We start from the raw sequence: 21,042 nt of genomic DNA on the forward strand, positions 1-21,042 counted from the left end.
CTATGTCATTAGTATAATTTGCAGGCCTGAGACTAGAGACACTGTGCCCTGTGAGGGAACGAGAAGACGCTCCCGCTTGCCTCCCATAGGAACGATAATGGCCGCTTCTTTACGTGTGCGCTAAACTGCACCCCAGCCCACCCTGGCCTTGATACAACTACTGAGCAAGAAGGAAAAAAAAGATGACAGCCAGAGAACGCTCGAAGAGTGGGGCTGAGCTGGGCGTGACTTTGTGTAAAGCCGAATGCGGAAGGAGAGGTGACGATGCTATCTATCCGCCCCCGCCTTCTCAATGTTGTCTCTTTACGGCTGAGGGCTCTCGCGAGATCACTATTGGCGCCGTGACCACTGTACGAGAGCGGTAGCGGCTAGTAAACGCTCTCTGAGGGTTGGTGATGGCTCTCGGTGGTGTTCGTTAGACCTGCCTGTGGCGATTCCCGCCAGTCTTTGCTTCGTGTTGTGCTGGCTTGGAGAGCTTATGGTTCTGTTTGTGTGATTACGGAGTACACTTGGGGAGTAGATGAGGATTGGGTCAGGTCTCCTTTACCTCTCTGCGCATTTCTGAGCGAGGCCTGCGGGCGGGGAGGCTTGTGCCTGTTCGGCGGGATTCAAAAAACCTGCTTCCATTGAGCTGAACAAAGAAGTGAGGGAATCTGTCCTGTCTTCCGTTATCACACGCTTGGAGAGCAAGACTTCTCCTTCACCGTGGGTGGCTGAGCTCGTGAAAGACGCACACCATGTGGATCCAAGTTCGTACCATAGACGGCACTGAGACCCATACTATTGATGATCTGAGCCGTCTCACCAAGATTGAATGTTTGCGGGAGAAGATCCAGAAGACCTTCTGTGTGAGCCCTGACCGCCAGCGCCTCTTCTACAGGGGCAAGCAGGTGAGGTGGAGACCTAGTGGGTAGGGATGGAGGGGAGCTTCTCTTTTATGTCATCTTCCCCTTCTGATGTTCTGTTCTCTGTGACTGCATGCAAAGCTCCTTATCCCCTCCCATACTGGGATCTCTTGTTTTGGTTTTCTCTCCCCTCGCTGAGCCTAGGAGGTGTTGAGGGGCAAGGAGGGAAGACAAGCTGCCTGGCGTGACAAAAGGCTCTGGACCCAACTCTGGTTTCTTTCTATACTTTTCCTCCCCACTCCCCACAGTAGTGAGCAGGTACTAATGAGGTCCCTTTGTGTTTTTCTCCCCCCCCCCCCCCCCCCAACCGAGGGAGGCTCCTTCAGTTTATCGCACCTATAGTGACAGAGCAGACAATGGGGTATGAAGGGGAGGAAATCCCTTGCTTTACTTTTTTGACCAGGCAAGAGAATGCAGGTGTTTTCCTTGGGTTCCTGCCCTCTCGATGCCCCATCTGGGTATAAGGAAAACATTTTCTGTGTGTGCGTTGCAAGTGGTTTCCAAGGCCTAGGTGCCACATCACAGACTAAGGGTTTTCAGGGACTGTGGACTCTGAACTCTTTCCATCCACCAGAAGAGGACAGACAGAGGTCTCATTAGAATCCTTCCTGGAGGTGGGCTTTGGACTATGCCCAGGCACAGCGGCAGCCTGCATCTCCTTGCACTCCCGAGTGCCCTTGTATTGAAGTTGTGCATGAGTTTAGCGTTCTAGTCCTTTTAGGTGCTGCAAACAGCTTTTTACAGAGAAGGATGTCAGTTGTAGGTGATATCTCAAGAAGTGCTTAATCTACACCTGGTTCCAATGATAGTGGAGATCACTGGTTAAAAGTTTTTTTCTGTGATATTTTCTCACCTTATCAGTGTGGGGCACATCTCTATCCAAAGAGATTGTCTTGGGCTGTATTTTTGCTGATGAAAGGTGTAATGTCTTTTAAGCTGCTTTAAATAAATATGTACAGTGTTTGAGTATTAGAGTGAGGCGTAAGTATTATGTTAGGGGGGAAAAAGGAGTATCTGATGTGTTGTATTTTTAGGGAGCTTGACTCTTAAGATGAGACTTTTTACTATAAATGAGCATAGCAATGCTAGCTTAAGCTGAGCAATGTAAGATGGGGCAAGATTTCTGTCCTGTAACAAATGAAGCACATACCTGTATGAACAAGAATAACTGTGAGAAATAACAGTTTGCTATCACTAAGAGGTGATCATTCATGACCAGAGTGTGAACTTGCACTCTGAAATGTACTTAAAACCAGAAGGAAACAAATAGGTTTTGTGTCATGTTGGTTATGTTTTGCACAATCTTGTTACTGCCCAACAAGGCACATAAGGGCCAGGTTTTGTGAGGGTATGTCAAAGCAGATGGCTGCAGACAAACCCATGCTGCTCAGATGAAGTCGGATACAAACAGCATCGGTCTTGAAGTGTGAGTCAGCATATGTATGTGTTCTTGTATATTGTTAAGGATCTCATCACAGATCACTAATGGGAGTGTTTAGAAGCTTGATAATTCAGTTTAAAACAAAATTTGACTAGGCTGATGTACATTAACCACATTTTGTGGTAATGTCTAACTTTTTACTTATTACTACATATTTAAAGCAGGCAGTTCTTAACAAACATATTGTGCGTGTAAGTCAGTTGTGAGTATGCAGTACCATGAAGTTGATAGCATGTAATCCTCAGTGGTCTTAGTCATGAGGTGATCAGGCTCCAGAGCTCTGACAAGAGAAGCTGGAACAGAAGTAGGTGACTTGACTGTTGTCTGTCATCCCTCCCCTCCCCATTTCTGATCTTGTAGTTCTGTAAGATGTTTGGGTTTCTAGACAGACAGTTCTTAGCCTTTGGCTTCTGTCCCTGGTCTATGTACTGCCCAGTGCTGGGGGTGTGTGGGGCAGCAGAGGCAGGGACTAATTTCCCAGTAGTAGACACCTAATGCCAAGCTCTGGTTCACTCAGCTAGTTCTCATACCAAGTTGATAACAAGCCTCTGTGTGATCTTGCAGTTCACATAAAGCATGTGGTCTGTTACTACCAATGCAATACTGTTCTTCCTGGGTACAATAATACTTACATGTTTACTAATTATGCTATATAATTGTGTTTGAGTTTAAAACAGGCTGATATTAATTAAATCCTGCTTAGCGTGCTTCTACTTTTGTGAGTGCACAAGGTCTCTTCTCTGGCTATTTGTGGAAAACAGTTTACTTGAGAAGTAGAGAAAATGAGCCTGACTTCTGATTCTCGAAGTAGACTGTCAGAGGTCAAACAAATTAGTTATCTGTATTTCAGCCATTACGTTAGTATGGCATGTTTTAATTTCAAAAGTGGAATAACAAGATCTTATAGCTGAACTAGTCTGCATGGATGGGTGATAGTTTAGGGCACAGTTGGGATCATCAGTAAAGCTAGCTAGAGTTGTAGAGTCTTCATTAAGTTTGACTTTTTTTTTTTTTTTTTTTAATCTTCATAATGAGTTCTAAAACTTCCTTGATTTAGGTTTGGTTGATCTGGTAGCTGTTCTCATGGTACTTGCAACTAGAAGGGGGAAACTGAGGATTGCTCCCATACATTTAAAACTGGATGTAGAGGAAATACTAGCAGAGCGATATGTAAACCACTGCTGTAAGAGTCTCAGGGATGTGATGGAGATGTACAGGTGTAATGAAAACAGAAAGCAATGCTTTGTGCTAAAGGAATAAACTGTGAGGGGTTAGTCCTGAGATGGACTTAACCCCCCCTGTACATGATCTGGCTGGGATGGAGTTAACTTTCTTCATAGCAGGCTTGTATGGTATTGTACTTTGGTTTTGTGACCAAAGCAGTGTTGATAACACACAGGTGTTTTGGCTATTGCTGAGTGTTAATTGCACAGCATCAAGATCTTCTGTTTCCCGCTCTGTACCTGCAGCAAGTAGGCTGGGTGTGTGCAAGCAGTTTGGAGGAGACACTGCTGGGACAGCTGAGCCAAACTGACCAAAGGGATATTCCATGCCACATGACATTGTGCTGGGCAATAAAAGCTCAGGGGAAGAGGAGGAAGGGGTGGGGGGATGTTTGTGGTTATGACATTTGTCTTCCCAAGCAACCTTTATTTGTACTGCAGCCCTGCTTTCCAAGAAGTGGTTGGATATCTGCCTGCTGATGGGAGTTAGTGAATGAATTCTTCTTTTTGCTTGGCTTGTGTGCACAGCTTTTGCTTCACCTTTTAAACTGTATCTCGATGCACAAGTTTTCTCACCGTGGGAAAATCACTTGGAGGGTGGAAACTATAGAAAACTGGGACCTAATAGAAGTTGTAGTATTATAACAACCTTTTTAGGGAAAAATACAGTTGCCACTTTCTCAGATGGTTGGCATGCATGGAATCTACTCCACCATGGTTCCCTAGGCAACACAACCTGCTATCCTAGAGGAGCAATGGAGGGTGGAGTGGAGACACCTCTCCAGGCTCTGCTGTACTCCCTGCAGGACTGGGAACTTGATGATACCATACAGCCAATAAGCTGCATAGCATCTGTCAAATGGAAAATATATGAGATGATGTCTGTTGCTGGGCCAACAACTGTGGTGAAACTATTCTCCTCTAGATGAACCTTGCTCATTATAATCTCGTTATAATACTAACACACACCTCCATCCCAAAGTTACCCATCTGTAAGGCACGACCACCCCTCACCGAGCATGCACTTTGTATTTCTTATAAACTATGTCTTTAAATGAAAGCGAGAGAAGTTTACACCAATCAATAATGAAAGAATGTATAACTAGACTCACTTAAGCTCCACCTGAGAGTAAAGAAGAGTATAAAATTGAATGAATGAGGGGGGAAGTTAGGGAAGACTCCATCGTAACTTCTGGGATCAGTCAACAGATTGAACCTGTCTTCTCCCCCATAGGGATGCCTATTGGGTAACAAGTTTGTCTTATGCGTGCTAACTAACTAACTCACACTAGCTGTTATTAGTGATTATAATTTAGTTGTATGTAGTTTGGTTACATATAATTTCAAGTTTGTTCTTGCAGACAGTCCCTATCACCGGCAATCATGAATCTTAACTTGTCACGATTTTATAATAGTGTTATTCCATAAACTGTTAGTGTGAGTCCTTTGTGGGTGCTAGTGGTTGCCAGCAGTGGGTAACACATTTAAACAAAGTGGGAAGACCTGCTGAGGGGTCCCCCTGATGCTATTGGCATGTTTCCCTGAACAAGGCAGTAGAATTGCCCTCCGATCCAGTGGGGCTGTTCAGTGAAAGGTCCCTGTAACGTGACGCTGACAGACTGGTTGGGCACAAGGGTCTTGGCTTTCCTGGGGCGCTAATAGACAGATCAAACACCTGGGGTTGAGAGGATTTCCCCCCACCCTTTCATGTGACACTCACCTTCTACTTTCTCCCTGTCCTGTAGGAGAGGGGAGTGAGTGAGCAGCTGTGTGGGTACTTGGCTGCTGGACAGGGTCAACCCATTATGTGACAATACAGGCTGAGGAGTGACTGGTTGGGTAGCAGCGCTGCAGAAAAGGATGTGGGGGTCCTGCTAGACAGCAAGCTGAACACGAGCCAGCAGTGTGCCCTGGCAGCAAAGGCGGCCAACAGCATTCTGGGCTGTGTCAACAGGAGCATAGGCAATAGTTTGAGGGAAGTGACTATTTCCCTTTACTCAGTGCTTGTTAGATCATATCTAAAATATTATGTCTGGTTTAGGTCCCTTAATGCAAGGAAGATGCTGACAAGCTGGCATTAGCCCAGTGGAGGGCTGTCAAGATGTGCTCTGTGAGGAGAGGCTGGGGAAGGCTTGTTCAGTCAGGTGAAGGAAAAGCTTGATGGGGGACGGTGGTGGTGGCAGCTAATAGCAGCCTTTCAATACCTACAAGGAGGTTCGTAGGACCTCTTAGCATGATCTCCACCCCCCCCACCCCCCCACCCCCAAAGAAAAGCACAGTCATGCTCCAGTATAAATAAAGCTGATTAAGGTTCTCAACTACAGAGGTGTGAGATATATTATGTTGGAGAGCATTCAACTTGCTCTTGAACTGATCATTGTCAATACTGATGGGAAAACAGGGAGAAAAATGGAGATCTAGAGCTGTTTCTTTCTAAGTGGAGACCTGTGGGATCTTTGGGGTTTGAAGACAGCTAGGAGAAATAGACCTGTACTAGGATGCTTGGTCTGGAGAATTAGATCTATGGCAGTGGAGGGCTTCATGTTGAGATCAAGGGTGAATTATTAAAACCAACAAAACTTGAAATCAATACTTCAAGTTTTCAAATTTTTCTTATCCTCAACCAGAATAATACTGAATATGCTTCTGTGTAAAGTAAATGTATGTTCCTTTACCTTTAATCTCACATGCCAAAGTGCAATATTTTTGTTGATCTCTGTAATAAAAAATTCTCATTGATGCCATTAGTTTAGAGGCTTAGTTAGCTGCTTCAGCAAATGAAGGCATCATTTAAAAAATAGGATCTGATTTATGTGAATACATCAGTGCAAAAGCTGGTGATGAGAAATCCCTGCAAATCCCACTGAGTTTACTGTACAAAGCCTCTACTCTAGCACATCTGTCATAGGTTCTGAAATTTGCTTGTACCACAGATTTAAAAAATAAAAAATGCCTTTGTACCCTCACTCCAGCTCAAAACTAGTTTTATGTTCCCAGTCACCAGATTCTCTACAAGAAACCTCTATGTGAAACACAGACCTGTCATCTCATGCATAAATATTACTTTTAAAACAAAATTTAAACAATTCAAGCACCAGAATTTGCTCCCATGAAACACTTGTTTAGACTTCAATGGAAGGAAGTGAATATGAGTAGAGTAGTTTTTAAAGAAAATATTAACTTATATTTTACATAGCAAAACAAGTACAGAAAAATCCAATGCATAGTTTCCTTTCCTTGGAGATAGGGATTCCGAGTTTCATAAAGTCAAGATAAAGTTAATACTTCACAGGAATTTGTGAATAAAAGAAAAAAAACAACCACCCTCAGGATATTCATTATATCTGACTGAAAGACGTTATGGCTTTTAAATATTTATTTCCTTGGTTGCAATATTGAACTTGCTCTCTTTGATTCCAAGTTTCTTCAACAAAATTATTTGTTTATACACACCAAATCATAACATATGATGTCCTCAAAATAATATCAGAAGCACTTACTCATCATACTTGATATGATAAATAGCTTCTTCATCGGTGTCCATGCAGTCTGAGTAAGATGTGGATGGTGTACTGTCCAAATAATTTGCATTCTCTCTAGAATGATCTTGACTTAAGTTTCCATTAGTCCTTTTGTAAGAATTGCCACTCTTTACTTGAGCTTTACCGTTCTTTTGTCCTTTTGTTGCTCGAGTAACATTTTCTATATGAGCTTCAAACCAGGCTCCAATGCTGACATCACGGGCATCCACCAATTCATTTATCTAAAAGGAAAATTTGATAATGAATATTTATTTCCTATGATCCTGGTTAAGAACAGAAAGGAAAACTGGCTAAACTATTTAACTGTCAGTGAAAAACTTCTACACTGTTAATTTCAACTGGTTTGGGCTTGGGTAAGTTAGAGCAATGTTCGGTCATTAAAGTGTTGTGCTTCAAGCATTTTATTCTTCTAATCTTAATAAGATCTGTTATGAACACAATTTGTAAAATAAAATAGAATTTAAAGTTGAGTCTGATTTTTTTTTTTTTTTTTTTTTTTTTTTTACCTGCAAATTAGCTTAATCTGTCTTTCCACTGAACTTTTTCTTCAGGTAATTTTTCCTTATGACTAAAATAAGCATGTATACTTAAAATATTAGCCCACAACCAGATTTTAAGATTTCCCTGGACTTCCAAATTAGAATTATTACTTAACCCTGATTCTTTTTGACCTGCACTGCTGATGAATCCTTTGATATTTGAGAAAGGAGGGGGGAGGGAAATGGGCTCTCCAAGTCTAACAAGGCTGCTATCATAACCAATCGAGTCTGGTGCTTCCATCATTTTTTTGACTGTAAGAAATGGGAGTATCTCGTGACTCTTCTCCTTTCTGTGCTCACAATAGTGCTGGTAGTAAGTTATGAAACTACTCTGTTGTAGAGCATGTTTCATTCATTCATTATCCTCACAGATTTTCTCAAGCCTTCAACTAATTACATGCATATTACTCCAACAGTACAGGGGTTTTCCTGTGATTAGAGTTAAACCACTGAGGTATACATTGCTTCAGTTACGCAGTCATTCTTTTAACTACTGTAGTGTATAAACAGTTATTTTCTTTGAAATATTAACTGGAATAAAAAAAGTAGTAACCCCCCCCCACCCCACTTAAGGAACACATTTGTTCGTTGCACATCAAGTATAAGAAAACATTATTGCAATAGAACTGTTATGGAGTCATACCAAGTGAAGAAGGCATATGGAAGAGAACTCTAAGATGAAAAATTTAAAGTAAATTCTAAAAATGCTCTGAATAAGTTCAATTACTGTAAAATCAAATTGGGGGAACTACTTTTCATGCTCATTTTGGAAATAATATTTTAACAGGAATATTTCACAGATGTATTTTTAGTTTTACTTTATTTGCAAAGCATCCTTTTATTCTAATTTTTTTTACATAAAGAAGAGAATTTACCTTATAAAGACCATCTAAATGTCCCTTAAACAAACAAAAAACCCCCAAAAAACCACACACCAAAAAAAACCCCAGAAAAACTGAGCCCAAAAGATAACACATTGACATAGTGGCCAACCTCAGGGCATGAATAAACTTGTTTTACCACACTGTGATGCATACAAGAGAATTGTGCATTTCCAAAATGTTTAATAAGCAGCCTCTGTACTGATACATAGATAGAACAATTATAAAACTCATTTTTCTGGGATAAATTTATAAGGCTGAATTGCTTCAGGGGCTGTATTATGTGTTTACAGTTTTTTAAAATGAGGACAGCTTAATTTGCTACAGATGCGTATGGTTTAATTTATAGCCTTAATCAAGCAGCAAGACAGTGACAGAGATGGATATTTATTCCTACTACACTCAAACACCAGCATCTATAAACAAAACAACATGAATTAATTTAATTATCAGTATCTTAACTGAATCAATCATTAGGTAATTTGAAGTATAAACAAAAGCAATTCCTAAACTAACAAATTTACTGAGAGATAGAGGGTGAAAGGTAAGAATATAATGAATAAAGTACATATCATAGTGAGCTTATTTTTTCTTACTTTTCACATGCTTCCTTGAAAGAAAAAAAAAACATATAAAAAAAATCAACCTCCCCCCCCCATGTAAAAACCTGGCATCCAAGTTAAATCTTTATTCTCAACTCCCACAGTATTAAAAGTATACCTTTTAAAAAAGTAAAATTATAATAAACAAATGAAAGCTCTACCTTGTTTTAAGTCACTCTGTTGACTAATTTTGAACATAAGGAGCAGGTATTTCTAGAAGGAAACCTCAGGAAAACGTCCCTATGTAACCTTAGGCATTTCAGTTAGTTCTAGCTTTAAAGTGAATTGCAACTTCCTCCTCCTGAAAATGCAGTTGAGACACAGATGTTATTGAGGTTTCCCCATCTGCAGCTACTTCTTGAGACTAGCTACTAAGATAACAAAGAAGCCATGTTATTCAAGCCGAAAAAACATTAGAGCCAGAAAGAAGTCTCCTGTGATCGTTCCTCCCAAATGCATCTTTCTGTACTGTGATGCTCACACTTGGACAATAGACTTCCCAGCCTTGTAGAGAATAAAGGCAAATAATTATGAGTATAAACCCTTGAGGACTATATCACAGTTATTTTATATACCATCCTATTTATACCTGATGAACTAAAGATGTAGACAATAGCAGAGGGGTTCAAAGAAAAACTAAGGCATTCAGTAGAAGAATGTTAATCAAAGCCTTTCTAATCTGTAACTCTGTTATGAAAATAATTTTAATTGGTAAATCAATATGGACACTTTAAGCTTAAAGGCAGCCAATGATACAGAGCGCTTTAAACTAGACTTAGCAGGGGAAGGGGATGGATGCGGTTTTGAGGAACAGAGAAGAGCCACGGGCTTTTGATGTATTAGGAACAAACAGGGAAACGCCTCAAAGGAATTAGGGCTTGTCCCGCTAAAAAGGTGACAAGGTAGGTAGCCCAGCTGAAGTGCCTCAATACCAATGCACGCAGCATGGCTAACAAGCAGGAGGAGCTGGAAGCCTCTGTGCGGCTAGAAAGCTATGATCTGATTGTTACCACTGAAATGTGGTGGGACGAATTGCACGACTGGAGCGCTGGAATCCATGGCTATAAACTGTTCAGAAGGGAAAGGCAGGGAATGAGGGGTGGGGGGTTTGCCCTCTATGTAAAGGAATGGAATGACGGCACAGAGCTGTCTTTGAAAAACAGCAACAAACAGGTTGAGAGCTTACGGGTAAAAATTAGGGCCCAAGCCAACAAAGGAAACCTTGTGGCTGGTGTTTACTACAGGCCGCCTGATCAAGGGGAGCCTGTTGACAAAGCGTTCTTACTTCAACTATGGGAAGCATCACGCTCGCAGGCTCTGATCCTGCTGGGGGACTTCAATCACCCTGACGTATGCTGGAAGAGCAGCACAGCAAGCTGTAAGCGGTCCAGGAGACTCTTGGAGTGTGTTGAGGACAATTTCTTAATCAAGGTCTCTCCAAGGGATGTGAAGAATAACAAGAAGGGCTTCTACAGGTACGTTGGCCAGAAAAGGAAGACAAAAGAAATTGTACACACCCAGATCCCCACTCCCCAATAAATAGGACAGGATATCTCGTGACAACTGACATGGAGAAGGCAGAGGTACTCAACAATTTTTTTGCCTCAGTTTTCCCCGACTCTTCCCACATCTTTCGGGTCCCTGAATCTCAAGGCAGGCACTGGGGGAATGAAGTCCCACCCATCATGGGGGAAGATCAGGTTCAAGGCCACCTGAGGAACCTGAACATACACAAGTCCATGGGACGTGACGAGATACATCCCGGGGTCCTGAGGGAATTGGCTGATGTAGTTGCCAAGCCATTCCCCACGATATTTGAAAAGTCATGTCAGGTGAAGTCCCCAGTGACTGGAGAAAAGGGAAACATCACACCCATTTTAAAAATGTAGGCCCTGGGAACTACCGACCAGTCAGCCGCACCTCTGTGCCTGGTCAAAATGATGTAACAGATCCTCCTGGAAGTTATGATGAAGCATATGGAAAACAGAGATGTGATTAGGGACAGCCAACATTGCTTCCCCAAGGGCAAATCATGTCAGACTAGTCTGGTGGCCTTCTACGATGGAGTGACTGCATCGGTGGACAAGGGAAGAGCTACTGATGTCATCTACCTGGAGTTCTGTAAGGCCTTTGACGTATTCCCCCACAACATCTTTGTCACTAAATCGGAGAGAGGTGGGTTTGATGGATGGACTCTTAGATGGATAAGGAACTGGCTGGATGGCCGCATCCAAAGAGTTATATTCAATGGCTCAGTGTCCAAGTGGAAACCAGTAACGAGTGATGTCCCTCAAGGGTCCGTACTTTTATGATTGCTTCTCCATTTTGTTCTAACAGACAACACAGCAAGTTTGCAAAGAAATAAATAGGGTAAAACTAGAAAACCTCCCTGTGGCTTCAAATTCCCAATTGGCTTTATCTTTCTACAGGAAACCATTTCCGGCTCAGGGGTAAACTTATTTGAGAATACACAAAATGTTGCCAGCATTGCATCTGAGTATATGAACCCTCCTGAAATCTGCAACACTGGGTATCCCAGTGCAGAGACACTTTCAGTGATTCTATAGGAGTCAGCTTGGACAGAGCCCAGTTAAGAAGTTCTGCTTTGACACTGCCCCCAAGGTACTCCTACAAAATGAGATTATCCAATATGGGTAATTTCTCAAGCCTGTCAAGGTCCCTCTGGATGACATCCCTTCCCCCTAGTGAATCAACTGCATCACTCAGCTTGGTGTCATCTGCAAACATGCTGAGGGTGCACTCAGTCTCACTATGTCATGGATGAAGATATTAAATAGTATTGGTCCCAGTACAGACCCCTGAGGAACACCACTCGTTACTGTTTTCCTTTTGGACATTGAGCTGTTGACTATAACTCTTTGGATGCAGCCATCCTGCCAGTTCCTTATCCATCTAAGCCAAGATCTGAAAGTAATGAGCAAGAGAGATTACATTTGGTGGTGGGTTCACCTTGGCTGGCTGCCAGACTCTCTCACTCCCTCTCCTCAACAGGATGGGGGGAGAAAATAAGATAAAAAAGCTCATGGGTTGAGATAAGGACAGGGAGATCATTTACCAGTTACTGTTGTGGCCAAAACAGACTCGACTCTGGGAAAATTAATTTATTTTACTGCCAATTAAAATAGAGTAGGATGGTGAAAAACAAAGACAAAAACTAAAACACCTTCCCCCTGCTCCCCCTTCTTCCCAGGCTCACTCTTTTTGTTCCCAATTATTCTATCTCCTCCCACCCTGAGCAGCACAGGGGGGAGATGGGGAACATAGGGTTGCGGTCAGTCTCTGCTGCTCCTTCCTCCTCATGCTTTTCCCCTGCTCCAGCGTGGGTCCTCTCCATAGACTACAGTCCTTCAGGAAAAGACTGCTCCAGCATGGGCTCTCCACAGGTTTGTGGTTATGACATTTTTCTTCCCGAGCAACCATTACACATGCTGAGGCCCTGTTTTCCAGGAAGTGGCAGGACATCTGCCTGCCAATGGGAAGTAGTGAATAAATTCCCCTTTTTGCTTTGCTTGTGCATGTGGCTTTTGCTTTCCCTATTTAACTGTTGTTATCTCTATCTAGAAATCTTCTCGCCTTCCTTTGTGTAGATGCTCACATGCCCAAGAACCGCATCACTGAGGAACATCAAAACAACAAGCAGGTAGACCAGGCTGCCAGAATTGGAGTGACTCAGGTGAACCTGGGCTGAGAAAGTAAGAGTGAGCTATTCATAGCTTGGAGGGCCTATGACACATCAGGATATCTAGGGAGGGGTGCAATGTACAGATGAGCTTGTGATTGAGGGGTGGACCTGACTGTTGAGGCCATCACACAGGTCACCCATGAATGCAAAACACGTACCGCAATGAAGCAAGCCACATGAGTAAAGCGTCCCTGGAATAGCGGGCGGTGGCTGGCATATCAATATGTCAATTGCCTATACTGCCACAAACTTGCCAAGGCAAGTGCTGCGTGGAAGCAACTACTGGGTGGCTAGAAACATACACTGTAAACCATGCCACTGCTCAAAACACCATCCTGGGCCTTGAAAGGCCAGTTCTGTGGCAACAGGACACCCCAGAAAGAATCGAGTCAGACAATGGGACTCATTTCCAAAACAACCTCATAGACTCCTGGGCCAAGAAACACAGCCTTGACTGGGTGTATCACATCCCCTATCACCCACAAACCTCTAGAAAGATTGAATGATATCATGGACTGTTAAAGACTGTGTTGAGAGCATTGGGCGCTGGGGCACAGAAGCACTGGGATGTAAAATTAGAAACTACTTTGGCTAGTTAACACCAGAGGATCTGATAACTGACCTAGTCCTGCCCAAATACAGCCCCTACATATGGTGGGAGGAGATAAGACCCCTGTAGTGCACATAGGGAAGTGGCTGGGAAAGGCAGTGTGGGTTGCTCCTCCCATGGGAAAAGGAAAACCCATTTGTGGGATTGTCTTTGCTCGAGGACCTGGGTGTACTTGGTGGGTAACGCAGAAGGATGGGGAAACCCATGCACCCACCACCATACACAAAATCATCCATTCCTTCACGTGGCACATCCACCTTTAAATAACAGTAACTCAATGTTTAGCAGATTCTTAGGCCAATTGTCACAGAGTTATCTTAAAATATCATTTTACAATGAATTAGTGTTCTATTCTCTGCCCAAGTAATATTTTTTTTTTTTAAATCAGTCTTCTTTACAGGAGTATTCTATAGCTATAGACTATTCTATGGCTAGTAATGCCACATTTAAATCTGCAAGTAGAACACCAGAGAGGAGACTGCTGCAAGCATGCTTCTCTAATGATTTAAAAGGTGTAAAGCACTGTGTGGTATTCACCAGTAATGATACTCAGGGCAAGAATATCTGTTTCTGGTATGAGCAAAAAACCAAGTTCCTAGAATATCAGCAAATGTGCAAACTCAGAGCAAGTCAATTAATCTGCAACAGTGCCCATCTTTGGGGACAAAAACCTGAAAATTATCAAAAAATAAATTACATGCTCAAGTTATTACGCTACCTGATTTAACAGTAACTTATTTGTATATCCCTACCCATCGTTATTGCTTCATTAAGATTTAAAAGAATAACATAAGTTGGAAGACAATCAGTACTTGAGGTGCTCTACTTTGTTATAGGAGGAGAGAAAAGCTACAAGAAGGTGTGGTTTCTTGAAGTACACACACTATACTCAAGTTAACATTACAAGGGGCTCGTAACGAGTAAGGTTACATTCTCATAGCCAGCTACTGCAAGGAAGCAGCTATACCCACAACATAGTACCACTTTCTCCAGCATACCCTTCCCTCTGCAATTAAGATAACACCTTCTGGTCTGCTCCAACTTTCCAAGTTGTACTAAAGGAATGTCAGATACAGAAAATTCAGGATATAGCCCCAGGTCTATATATGAACAAACAAGGACAATCTGTGCACATTCAAAGGAAATTAATAGAATAGATGCTTTAAATCCTTGCTGAACACAATATTACTTATGAAAAAATTCTTCTTCCCAGTAGTCATTTCCTACATCACCAGAATTCATGAAAGCATTACTGAAATGAGTCACAAATCATCCTTCAGACAAATTAAGTATTCAACCTAAAAACCTGGCAATTTTCATCAAAAGAAGTACTGCAATTTGCCTCTGAAACAGCTTTGGGGAATGGGTGAACAGCAAGTCCCCCAATCAGCTTGATAGGACATTCAATCCAACAACAATTTAGATAGCAGATTGAGAAAAACTTTGCTCAAAGACAGCTCCCCCAAAATGAGGGTGCCTAGGCAAAGTATTAAACTAAAAGATATACATTTGGTAAATAAACTTACATGATATTTTTAAGAACATTTGTCGCCAGTTCATTATTTACATTTATGAAGTTGACAGGCAAATAATTAGTCAAGCTGTATTTCATATAAGTCAATAATGACTCTCTAAAGGGATATTAGAATATGTACTAAAGCAAGAGTAACTTGCTTTAGAGCAAGAATAACAGATTTTTTTATTTCACTAGCTCTTCTAACTCCAGTAATTTAGAAAACAGTCAAGTTACCTTAGTAAATGTCACTCCCATTTTTTCTTCCTGTTTAGCATGCTTCTAAAACTTAGGGCCTCATTAATATCTTTTGATTGATGCACCACCAATAAACAGCTACACCTGGTGCATCTGTCATCACTCTTTCAGTATACTGAGCATCTACAAGTACAAAAAAAAAAGATGACATCTTCCAAACACATAGAAATTCCTAGCCTCTACAAAGCATGCAATGATTTTGTTATTTAGTTGCTCCTTAGGGAGTGCAGCAGCCCAGAGCACTGCAAACAGAGGTGCAGCCACTCACTAGCAGGGGCAGTTTGTGGCGCAAAGCACCTGGGATGCTGCAGGGGCTGCTCTCAGTTTGCACGGCAGTTTGCACACAGAAAGGCTGACTCCTCATTAGGGAGGATCCGGCTCACAGAGAGCAGCAGATACTAACAACACGGCTGTGGTGCAGAGGGGACGCTGAGGACTGCATGGAGCTGCTTGGAGATTGTGCAGTGATGGTCTCAACATAAAGCAGGGCACGCTCCCTAGCACTGACTGGTGATAATGCCCTTGGCACACTGGAGGCCTTGATCCAAACAGAGTTGGGGTGGGGTGGGAGGATGCCACTTCCCAGATCTCGGGCTGCAGAGTGCGCCTGGGGCCTCTCTGTGGGACTAGGGGCAGTGGTGGCATCTCCTGTGAGAGAGGTGCTCTGGTTGAGGTGCTGAGCGAAGGAGGTGCAGGAAGAGGTGAGCAGGCTGCAAATCATCAGGGAGGACAATGAGGAGATTGACAGGGTCTTTGCAGAAACTCTGCAGAGACAACAGCCTGAGCCACACAGAGCAAGGAAGGAGGGACAGCTAGAGGCCATGGTCAAACAGGTAGCTGAGGGTGGCTGTCAAGGTGGAGAAGGCTGGAAGCTTGTGACTTTTGGCAAATGGAAGAAAGGTTCCTGCTCCACCTGCAGACTTGCAACTGCCCTGAGTATAGTGCCCTGGGCACTGGTGAGGACAAACAAGACCCTTCAGGGTATGCATCAGAGTCAGCTGAGCCCAAACCTTATGTCTGCACAAAGGGAAAAAGGAAAGGGACCCTCTCCTGTGGGGGACAGAGGCACCTACCTGCTGACCCAAACTGATGTCTTGGGAGGCTTTTTGCTTGCCAGGGGCCAGGATACGGGATGTTGCAAAGGGACTGCCAAGGCTTGTCTGGCCCTCAGACTATTACCATGTGGGCACCAATGTTACTGCCAGGGATAACCTGGAGTATTTCCACAAGTGACTACAGAACTCTGGGGGTGAGGGTGAAGGGCATGGGGACCCAGCTGGTATTCTCCTCCATACTGCCAGTAAGGAGGAAAGGCTCAGGTAGAAGTGGACTCATCCAGTGGGTCAAGACCTGGCTGTGTGGCTGGTGTCACAGGCAGGGCTTTGGCTCCTATGGCCATGGGACCCTCTTTGAGGAGCGAGGGCTACTGAGCAAGGATGGGATACATCTGACAAAGTGGGGCAAGAGTGTTTTTGCAAACAGGCTTGCTAACCGAGTGATGCGGGCTTTAAAGTAGATATGCCGGGGGAGGGTTTCCGTAACCTGAAGAGAAGTGAAGGCACAAGGGGCAGAACAAACATATCTGGGGGACAGCATGACAAGGGAGGCTCTCACACTTGCCCTGTAAAAGCAGCATGACTTGGGGCCCATCTCAAATGCCTGAACAGAAATGCGTGTAGCATGGGGAACAAGCAGGAGGAATTAGAAGTCTGTACACAGTTGCAGAGCTATGACCTCATTGGGATTATGGAGACGTGGTGGGATAGCTCTCCTGATTGGAGTGCTCCAGTGGAGGGATACATGCTCTTCAGGAAAGATAGGGTGGGCAGGCGAGGAGGAGGGGTTGAGCTCTACACAAAGGAGCGGCTTGAATGCATGGAGCTTTACCTTAGGACAGGTGACAAAGCAATTGAAAGCTTGCGGGTAAGGATTAGAAGACAGACTGGCACAGGTGATGCTGTACTAGATGTCTGCTACAGACCTGATCAAGAAGAAGAGGTAGATGAAGCCTTCTTTAGGCAGCTGGAGAAAGCTTCACAGTCACAGGCCCTGGCACTCATGCGGGACTTCAACCACCCCAGTATCTACTGGAAGGACAATACAGCAGGGTGCAAGCAATCCAGGAGACTTCTGGAGAGTATGGAAGACTATTTCTTGATGAGGGTGATCAATGAACCAACTAGGGAAAACGCACTGTTGGACCTGCTACTCACAAACAAGGAAGAACCGGTTGATGGTGTGAAGGCTGAGGGCAGCCTTGGCTGCAGCGACCACGAGACTGTGTAGTTTAAGATCCTGAGAGGCGTGATCAAGACAAACAGCAGAATTACAGCCCTGGACTTCAGAAGAGCAGACTTTGGCCTGTTCAAGGACCAGCTTGGCAGGATCCAATGAGAAATTGCCCTGGAGGGCAAGGGTGCCCGGGAGAGCAGGTTGATCTTCAAGGACAAACTCCTCAGAGCACAAGAACGGTCCATTTGCAATGTGCAGGAAGTTGAGCAAGTGTGGCAGAAGGCCAGCATGGATGAGCAGACAGCTCCTGACCGTGCTCAGACACAAAAAAGAAGTACACAGGAGGTAGAAGCAGGGGCATGCTACTTGGGAGGGATATAGAGACCGTGTGCACAAATAGAAATGCAGTCAGGAAAGCCAAAGCTCAGCTGGAGTTGAAGCTAGCAAGGGAGGTGAAGGGCAACAAGAAAGTTTTTTTTTAAGTAAATCAGTAGCAAAATGAAGACTAAGGAAAGCATGAGCTCATTGTTCAATGGGGCAGGGGATCTCGTGGCAAGCGACAGGGAAAAAGCTGAGGTACTCAGATGCCCTTTTTGCCTCATTTTTCACAGTAAGGTATGCCCTCAGGCCTCCCAGTTCCCTGAGAATCCTAGCAGAGTGTGTGGGGGTGAAGCGGTAGCCACAGTGGAGGAAGAAAGCCTTAGGAATCACTTAACCCACTTGGACATACACAAGCCCAATGGGATCAGATGGCATGCATCTGGGGGTGCTGAAGGATCTGGCCAGTGTCACTGTGAGGCTGCTCTCTATCATCTGTGAAAAGTCATATAACAATTGGAAGAGGTTCCTCATGACTGGAAAAAGGCAGATATCACACCCATCTTCAAGAAGGAGGATCCAAGGAACTACAGGCCAGCCAGCCTCACCTCAGTCCCTGGAAAGGTTATGGAGCAAATCCTCTTAGAAGCCATTTCTAAACACATGAAGGACAGGAAGGTGACTGGGAGCAGCCAAAATGGCTTTACCAAGGGCAAATCATGCCTTACCAACCTCATTGCTTTCTATGACGTGGTGACTGGTTCTGTTGACAAGGGGAGGGGAGGGGATGTTGTGTACCTTGACTGAAGAAAGGCTTTTGGCACACTCTCTCACAGTCTCCTTTCCACCAAATTGGTATGATATGGGCTGGATAAGTGGGTGATAAGACGGGTGGAAAATTGACAGGACTGCTGGGCTCAAAGAGTTTTGATCAGTGGTGCAAAGTCCAGCTGGGGTCCAGTAACTAGTAGGGTCCCTCAGAGATCAGTACTGGAACCAATACTGTTTAATGTCTTCATTAACAACCTGGATGAGGGGACAAAGTGCACTCTTGGCAAGTTTGCAGATGACACCAAATTGGGGGGAGCAGTCAATGTGCTGGAGGGCAGGGCTGACCTTCAGAGAGACCTGGACAGGCTGGAGAAATGGGCTGACAGGTACTTCATGATGTTCAACAGAAACAAATGCCAAGTCCCACACCTGGGCTGGAATAACCCTGTGCAACAGTACAGGCTGGAGGCTGACTGCCTAGGAAGCAGCTCTGCAGAAAAGGACCTGGAGTTCCTGGTGGACAACAAGTTGAACATGAGCCAACAGTGTGCCCTTGCAGCAAAGGAGGCCAACAGCATCTTGAGCTGTATTAGTAACAGTGCAGCCAGCAGTTCCAGGGAAGTGATCCTTTCCATCTCTTGTCTTGGCACTTGTGAGACCTTATCTGGAGTAGTGTCCGCTTTTGGTCGGTCCCCAGTACAAGAAAGACATGGGCGTACTGGAGCAAGCCCAGTTCCTTTGTGTGCCTGGACATGGCTTCCAGGAGGATTTGCTCCCCAACCTTCCCAGATTGACCAGTCTTCATCTCCTTGGATTCTCCTTCTTGAAGATGGGTGTGATGTTTGCCTTTTTCCAGTCATCAGGAACCCTCAGGGTCATCTTGTCTGGTTCCATGGACTTGTGTATGTCCAGTTGGCTGAAGTGCCCCCTAACTCAGTCTTCCTCTACCGTGAGTAATACTTCCCTGCCCCAGAGTCTGCCACTAGGCTCAGGGATCTGAGAGACCTGAGGGCCAACCTTACGGAGCTCCTTAGTCTTTTTGATGTCCTTAGCTATTAGATTACGTGCTCCAGTGAGCAGTGGGCAATGTGTTTTCCTTAGCTGATGCTGTACTTGTAGAAGGCCTTCTTGTTGCCCTTTACATTTCTTGCTAGTTCCAACTCCAGCCAAGCTTTGGCTTTCCTAACTAAATCCTTGCATGTGTCTCCATATTCCTCCTGGGTAGCCATTCCCTGCTCCCACCTTCTGTGTACTTCCTTTTTGTCTTTGAGCTCAGTCAGGAATCCCCTGTTCATCTATGCTGGCCTTCCGCCACACTTGCTCGACTTCCTGCATGTCTGAGTGGATTATTCTTGTGCTTTGAGGAGGTTGTCTTTCTGAGGATCAACCAGACCTCCTGAGCCCTTTGATCCCTTAGGACAGTCTCTCATAGTATCCTGCCAAACAGGTCCTTTAACAAGCTGAAATCTGCTCTCCTGAAGTCCAGGGTTGTAATTTTGCTGTGTGCCTTGCTCACTTCTTTCAGGATCTTCAACTTCATCCTCATCGTGGCTGCTGCCAAGGGTGCCATTGACCTTTATGTCCCCAACCTGTTCTTTGTTTGTGGGTGACAGGCCCAAGATCTTCCCCTAGTTGGCTTGTTATCTCCATCAAGAGCTTGTATTCAACACACTCTAAAAAATTCCTCGATCGTTTTTTGTCCTTTCATGTTGTCTTTCCATCAGATATTGGTGTTAGATATTGGTTAGAAAAAAAAACGGTCAAAGTCCCTCATGAGTACCAGGGCCTGTGATTGTGTGGGCTTTTTCCAGTTGCATAAAGAAGGCTTCCTCTACTTCCTCTTGATCAGGTGGTCTATAGCAGCCATCTCTCCAGTGTCGTGGTTTAACCCTGGCTGGCAACTAGGCACCACACAGCTGCTTGCTCAATCCCCACCCAGTGGGATGGTAAAAGTGAGAAAACTCGTGGGTCGAGATAAAGACAGTTTAACAGGTAAAGCAAAAACTGCGTGCACGAGCAAAAAGCAAAATAAGGAATTCACTCACTACTTCCCATCAGCAGGCAGGTGTTTAGCCATTTCCAGGAAAGCAGGGCTCCATCATGCATAACAGATACTTAGGAAGATACACCCTGTAATTCTGAATGTCGTGTGTCCCCCCCTTCCTTCTTCTTCCCCCAGCTTTATATGCTGAGCATGACATCATATGGTATGAAATATCCCTTTGGTCAGTTGGGGTCACCTGTCCGGGCTCTGTCCCCTCCCAACTTCTTGTGCACCCCCAGCCCACTGTCCTGGTTTCGGCTGGGATAGAGTTAATTTTTTTCTTAGTAGCTAGTGCAGTGCTGTGTTTTGGATTTGGTGTAAAACCAATGCTGATGGCACACTGATGATTTTAGTTATTGCTGGGTAGTTTTTGTGCTAGGTCAAGGACTTTTTAGCATCTCGGGCCTTGCCAGCGAGAGGGCTGGAGGGGCACAGGAAGTTGGGAGGGGACACAGCCGGG

At 44.2% G+C, this 21,042-nt stretch overlaps 1 protein-coding gene across 3 annotated transcripts in view; it reads left to right on the plus strand.

The window, feature by feature from the left end:
• The first annotated feature begins 329 nt into the window (after positions 1 to 329).
• LOC130141966 (E3 ubiquitin-protein ligase UHRF2-like) overlaps positions 330 to 21,042 on the plus strand; it is a 169,498-nt gene continuing 148,785 nt past the window's right edge. For all 3 annotated transcript variants that reach the window (XM_056323324.1, XM_056323325.1, XM_056323326.1), the window contains exon 1: positions 330 to 890. In XM_056323324.1, coding sequence (XP_056179299.1) covers positions 738 to 890 — 153 coding nt within the window. In that variant the 5' untranslated portion in view covers positions 330 to 737. The remainder of the gene's footprint in view (positions 891 to 21,042) is intronic.

Source organism: Falco biarmicus, chromosome W, assembly GCF_023638135.1.
Source record: "Falco biarmicus isolate bFalBia1 chromosome W, bFalBia1.pri, whole genome shotgun sequence".
In the NCBI taxonomy this organism is placed as follows: domain Eukaryota; kingdom Metazoa; phylum Chordata; class Aves; order Falconiformes; family Falconidae; genus Falco; species Falco biarmicus.